The 6,971-nt window shown below is 44.1% G+C and overlaps 1 protein-coding gene across 1 annotated transcript in view; it reads left to right on the forward strand.

The window, feature by feature from the left end:
• The window catches only part of LOC140494383 (zona pellucida sperm-binding protein 4-like), a 38,410-nt gene extending 31,556 nt beyond the window's left edge, over positions 1 to 6,854 (forward strand). The window contains exon 9 of the mRNA XM_072593576.1: positions 6,766 to 6,854. Within this exon, the coding sequence (XP_072449677.1) occupies positions 6,766 to 6,854 (89 nt within the window). The remainder of the gene's footprint in view (positions 1 to 6,765) is intronic.
• Positions 6,855 to 6,971: the final 117 nt, after the last annotated feature.

The following is a 6,971-nucleotide window of genomic DNA, read 5'->3' on the forward strand; positions in this document are numbered from 1 at the left end:
TAGTACTAGGTGAAGGGGTAAATGTGTAGGAGAATGGGGTCGGTTTGGACTTGTTGGGCCAAAGGGCCTGTTTCCACACTAAGTAACTTAATCTAGGAAAATATATTGGCTTCATTAACACAATGATGCAACTTTGTGCTGGCCTGTTTTTTGTCCTACATCAAGCAGTGCTGTCGGATGGTCCCCTCCACAGGAGGAAGCAACCAAGAATGAGACTAGTTTTATAACCTGCTGTCCCTTAGGGAAAGAGATTGCTGGCCCCAAGGATGAGGAATCTCTTTCACCACCCCAGAGTGCCGTGCATGCTGGGATAGTGGGTTGGAGGGTTATGGGAATTGGACAGAAAATTGAGGTAAATGTGTACCCCCAAGGCTGCCTTGTTCCTCTATGCTACTCTGCATCTTCCTATTTACTGAGTCCCTGTGTCTCGATGTGCTGTTTTTTTTTCCTCCAACACAGGCACATGTTCAGAGCAGGAGTGAACCATTTTGGTAAGATGATTGCTGATGTTGTTGTAGCTTGAAGTCACTTCCTCCCTAGTTGTGATAGTCTCCCTTGGTATTGGTTTTAAAAAAGAAAATCACACATGTGCACACCTATTCAATGAACATGCCTCCTCCCTTCCCTGTAGATGGCTCCAGAGACTCTGCACCCTCCCAGAGGAAAAAGCATTGTTCCTCATATCCTCAAACTAAATGGCCCCTTGTTTTAATATTGTTCCCTTTTCCCATGATTGGAAACATCCTTTCAGTGTCTGCTTTGTCATGTTCCCTCAGCATCTTAATGTCTTACAATAATCTCTAACTTTTCTAAACTGGAATGAAGATGTGCTTAGTGCAACGTTTCCTCAAATGTCTGTACTTCAAGAATCCCTTGAGTGAATATTATATCATTTTATTCAACAATAAAGGGAAAGTTTAGGTGAGGTGCAGGCAAAATATTTCCCCAGAGGGTGGGGAGTGTGGGGGAACACAACTGCCAGTGGTGGGGTTGGAAGTAGGTGTGTTAACAATGTTTAAGGTTATCTTGATAGATTCTTGTTCATGTGACTAACAGGGAGAGAAATCACATAGTGGGTAAAAATCAGAATTTGCAATCAGGGCCTGTTCCTGTGCTCTATTGTATAAGTTGACTAAAATTGTGCAGAGTAATCTGGATACAGTCTTTCCAGGGGCCTGTACAACTGTTTCCATATTCTATTCCCTTCCTAATTAACAGTCGCAGTCCATTTATCTTCCAATGTAGTCCACTGCAGCTACTTGGTAAAATAGCTTTTGAGTCTCTGCCTCCACTAGTAACTTGGGCAGCCAGCTCCAGCCACCCACCACCCTCTACAGAAAATGTACTTCCTTACATCTTCTCTAATCTTTCTGCTGCTTAGCTTCAATCTATAATCCCTGGTTTTGGAACTCTCTCTGCCAAGGGAAACAGGCTCCTCCTGTCCACTCCGCATACAAAATCTTGAAGGACAGAGACAATCTTGTTATATCCCCAGCCTTCTGTATTCCAAGGAAAACAACCCCGACCTCTCCATATTTCCTATCGTCATGACCATTCTCCAGGCCTGGCAATGTTTACTAGATTACTTAGTGTGGAAACAGGCCCTTGGGCCCAACAAGTCCACACTGCTCTTCCAAATAGCAACCCACCGAGACCCTGTTCCCTCTGATTAATGCATCTAACACTATTGGCAACTTAACATGGCTAATTCACATAAACTGCATATCTTTGGACTGTGGGAGGAAATCCATGCACAGAGGGAGAACGTGCAAACTCCACACAGACCGATGTCTGAGGCAGGAATCGAACCCCAATCTCTGGTGCTGTGAGGCAGCAGTGGTAACCAGTGAGTCACTCTGCTGCCAATGTTCTTGTAAATCTTCTCCACTCTCCCTGGCGCAATTAGATCTTTCCTGGAATGTGGTGACCAGAACTCCAGTGTACTGAGGTGTGGCCTCACCACTGTCTTCCACAGTTCCATAATTATATCCTGGCTTTTGTATTCTATCCCTTTATCAATGAAGGAGTGTATTCCATCTGCCTTCATAACCGTATCTACCTGTACTGTTACCTTTAGGGCCCTGTGCACTTGCACACCAAGATCTCTCACTTCATCTACCCCTCTCACTCTCTTCCCATTTAATGTTGATTCCCATTCAGTTTGCCCTCTCTTAGTGCGATCAGTGTGAGGTGATTCACTAACATCTTGTGATGCATGTCTCAGGACACCAAGCTCCCTCTGAAACTCCCAGTTCTACAACATCTCTCTCCATTTAAGGAATAAGCTGCTTTTTTATTCTCCCTGCTGGAGTGAACAAGTTCACACTCTACAATATTTCCCCACCCTCCACCAAATAGCTGTGGATACAGTGACCTTGAGGATGTGCTGGGCTCCTTCAAACTAAGGGCTGGCAGTTTTTTGACAGACCTCTCCAGTTGCTTATCTACCACCATTCTTGACAGGATGTGAAAAGTCTTTATTCTGCTGTGACTGTTCCGAACTGTGCCTGCTGTCCTCACTGAACTGAGGACTATACTGGAGTTGGTAATGCTCAACGATTGGCCTTGCTCTTCCAGGAATTGAGAATCGCTGTTTTGGTCCCTGCTGTTTGTGATTGTGGGAAAATATGGAGAAATGGTGGATGTGAATACATTTACAACATTCAAAAGCTATTCGGATCAGTACATGAATAGGAAAGGTTTGGAGTGATATGAGCCAGGGCGAATGGTTGATTTTTGGGGGTTTTGCTCAGCATGCACTGGCTGAACTGAAGGATCTCTTTCTATGCTGTGCAGCTCTGTGACAGAATAAAGGACTTTTGTTTTGTTTCCATTTTTCTTGAAAGTATCTCTTGACTTGCTGTAAAAATGTTGTGAACAGGAATAAAAGCTGGTTGGGTAACAATTATTTACCTAATGGGGCATTTTGCTTGCCAATTGGTGGAGGAATACAGTGAGTCAGAAGGATGGATATGTTGGCAAACAAATGGCTGGTGTGTGTGTGTGTGTGTGTGTGTTCTATAAAATCCTCTGCTGTGCTGCTATTGGTTACTCACCTGCAATTACATTGAAGCAGAGTGATATCCCGGTTTGGTGGGGATTGGGGAGGGAGGGTCACCAGGTTACAATTTTCCAGCCAAAGCTCTCCGATCCCAGCTTTAGGGCCACAAGGATCAGTCCTCTACTCCTGAAAACTAGTGGGAGGACCATGCTAAGCAATGGGGGAGGTGGTGCCATATCACTTGCTATTCCACAGAGAGGAGTACATTACAGTGGTATTATCACTGGACTGTTAATCCAGTCACCCACATAACGTCTGATCACCTGTGTTTAAGTCCCACCACGGCAGACAGTGGAATTGGAAGTCAATACATCTGAAATTCAGAGTCCTGTGATGACCATGAATCCATTGTCAATTGTCGAAAAACCCTATCTAGTTCAATAATGTCCCTTAATGAGGGAAACCGCCATCCTTCCCTGGTCTGGCCTAGATGTGACACCAGACCCGCAGCAATGTGGCTGAATCATACCTACCCGCTGGGCAATTAGGGATGGACAATAAATGCTGGCCCACCCAGTGATACCCTCATCCTGTGAATGAATAAATAAAACACTTTGCTCTTCTCCCAACATCCTTGTGCTGGGACCACTGTAACATTGCAAAGAATCACAATGCAAGCTCAAGGAATGACACCTCATTTTCTACTGAGACACTTTACAGTTTCCAGGACTCAATACTGAATTCCACAATATTAGATACCTGTCATCCATTTCTCATGCCTTCTCACCAATCTCCCCTCTCCCTCAAGGCTGTATCTTGTTTATATTATTTCTAGCAGAGAGGACCCATTTGCTCCTTATCATGCTTTAATTTACACCCATTTTACATCCCTATTTCTCTTTCACCACAATTAGTGACCCCCTTTGTCTCTTGCAGTGTGTCTCTACACCATTTGCCCCCCTCTCTCCTGTCCCCTCCACCTCGCTTTGTGTGAAAAACATAAAAAGGTATTTTCCAACACAGTTCAGAATGGGTTCTGGGTAATCCAAGATGGAGGACGGGGAGAAATTGAGACTGTAAGAGCTGCTCCTTTTTTGAGGTATTTCATGGGCTGGAGGTGACTTGCTCAAATTCCAGGAGGAGCAATTACTGTTTTATACACTGTCGCATTGTTTTGGAACACTAGGGGAAAGGATCAAAACAACAGCACTTTTAAAAGAAGGAAGACACAAAAGGCAGTGACCGCATGGTCAATGAGGGAGAGAGAGAAAGAAACACTGATTACTGACACAGCAGTGAATCTCCACAGTTACTGCCTTTGCTGTTTGAGTTCAAATATCTCAGGACATCGTTGTGCATTGAGGAACAATATAAAAAAACAGCAACATTCACAGCTGACCTTGGATGAACCTGTGTGGGAGAGCTCACAGCACAGGAACAGATAAATGCATAGTTTTTAACATGTAACCTTGCTGTAATTCTACAGTAGTGAATAGAGTGGGTTCTTGATTATTGAGATGTTTTATTGAGATCTATCTCTTGATTGAAGTTTTAAAATATAAACCATAAGGACTAAATTAGCCTGGAGCACTGTTTTTTGGACCAATTTTGTTGATCTGTAGATTGTGAAGGAGAAAAATGTCTTTAGTAGAGTGATGTGCTCTTCCTGTGGGATGTGGGAGATTAGATAGAGTTTCCATGTTACTGATGATTATGTCTGCAGCAAGTGTCTTTGGTTGTGAATCCTATCGGATTGCATGGATTGGTTGGAGCAACAGTTAGAGGCAATGCGGAATTTACAAGAATTAGGGGTTAGGATGGATGGCAGTTATAGGAAGGGAGAAAAGCCGCAGATACAGACAGGTGCATGGGGTAACTCCAGGAAAGGTAGAAGGGGTAGGCAGGTGGTGCAGAAGTCTCCTGTGGGTATCCCCACCTCAAATAAGGATGCTGTTTTGGAAAATGTAGGGGGTGATAGACTCTCAGGGGAGTGTAGCACGAACATCCAAGTTTCTGGTATCAAGACTGGCTGTAATATAATGAGGGGTACATTGAGTTCCAAGTGATCGATTGTGATAGGGGACTCCCTTGTCAGAGGCACAGACAGCAGTGAAAAATCTGAATGGCATGTTGCCTCCCTGGTATCAGTATCAAGGATATCTCAGAGAGGGTGCAGAGTGTTCTCAAAGGAGAGAGGGACCTTTATACACAATGGACCCAACGACATAGGAAGAGAAAAGGATGTGATTCTGAAGAGAGAATATCGAAAGTTAGGCAGGAATTTAAAAAGGACGTCCTCGAGGGATGCATTATCTGGATTACTCCTGGTGCTACAACCCAGTGAGGGTAGGAATAGGATGATAAAACAGATAAATGTGTGGCTGAGGAGATGGTGCAGGAGTAGAAGGGTTAACATTGTGGGATCATTAGAATTTCTTCTGGGATAGAAGTGATCTGTACAAGAAGGATGGATTGCACCTGAATTGGGAGGGGACTAATATACTGGCAGGGAGTTTTTAAACTAGTAAGGTGGGACCCAGGGAAATAGTGAGGAAAGGGATCAATCTAAGACTGATACTGTTGGGGAAAGGAGTGCGTCAGTCAGGGCAAGATGGAACAAAGCAGAGAACAGCATATAGGACTGACAAATTAAACTGCATTCATTTCAATACAAGAGGCTGAACAGGGAAGGCAGGTGAACTCAGGACATGTTTACAAACATGAGACTGGGATATCATAGCAATTATAGAAACATGGCTTATGGATGGACAGGACTGGCAGATTAATGTTCCTGGATACAAATGATACAGGAAGGATAGAAAGGGAGACAAGAGAGGTGGGGGAATGGTGTTTTTGATAGAGGATAGCATTACTGCTGTATGTATTCCTGGCAATACATCGAGGGAAATTACTTGGGTTGAACTGAGAAATACAAAATGAATAAAAACCCATCCCCTAATAGCAGGAAATTGAGAAACAAATTTGTAAGGAGAGTTCAGTTATCTGTAGGAATAAAAGGGTGGTTATGGTAGGGGATTTTATCTTTCCAAACATAGACTAGAACTGCCATTGTGTTAAGGGTTTAGATGGAGAGGAATTTGTTCAGTGTGAACATGAACATTTTCCTGATTCAGTATGTGTATGTACCTACTAGAGAAGGTGCAATACTTGACCTACTCCTGGGAAATAAGGCTGGGCAGGTGACTGAGGTGTCAGTGTGGGAGCACTTTGGGGCCAGCGACCATAATTCTATTAGTATTAAAATAGCGATGGAAAAGGATAGACTGGATGTAAAAGTTGAAGTTCTAAATTGGAGGAAGGCAAATATTAACAGTATTGGGCTACAACTTTCAGAAGTTGAGTGGTACAGGTGTTTGCAGGTAAAGGGTGGTTGGAAAATGGGAAGCCTTCAAAAATGAGATAATGAGAGTCCAGAGGCAGTATTTTCCTGTTGGGTGAAAGGAATGGCGGGTAGGTGTAGGGAATGCTGGATGACGAGAGAAATTGATGTGGTCGGGTGAAATGTGAAAAGGCTTTTTCACCCAATCAGTAGTTAGGGGAGAGAATGCACTGCCTGGAAACGTGGGGGAGGCAGATTCAGTTCAGGCATTCAGGAGGGACTTTGGGGGTTATTTTGATGGAATTAGTGCGTGGGGAGAGGCAGCAGGTTAGCAGTGGAGAACAGGACTGCTGATGGGCCGAATGTCCTCCTCTGCACCGTCATAATTCTCTGACTCTTGTTTCCTACTTCCATTTCCCCACAGAACCGATTCTGGAACAAAATACAATCTTGGGCTCAGTGGAACGCAGCGTCAGTTGTGAAGATGTGATTGTAGCTGGAATCTCGCCCTAATCCTTAATGAGGATCAGTGACAGTTAAAGCCTCTTCAACACGAGAAACCTGTGGCCAGGAGCTCATTAGCGGCTATAAAGCGGGTTGGTGCTCAGGGGCGGGCACAGATTCAGGCAG

Source organism: Chiloscyllium punctatum, chromosome 24 (assembly GCF_047496795.1).
Source record: "Chiloscyllium punctatum isolate Juve2018m chromosome 24, sChiPun1.3, whole genome shotgun sequence".
Taxonomy (NCBI): Eukaryota; Metazoa; Chordata; class Chondrichthyes; order Orectolobiformes; family Hemiscylliidae; genus Chiloscyllium; species Chiloscyllium punctatum.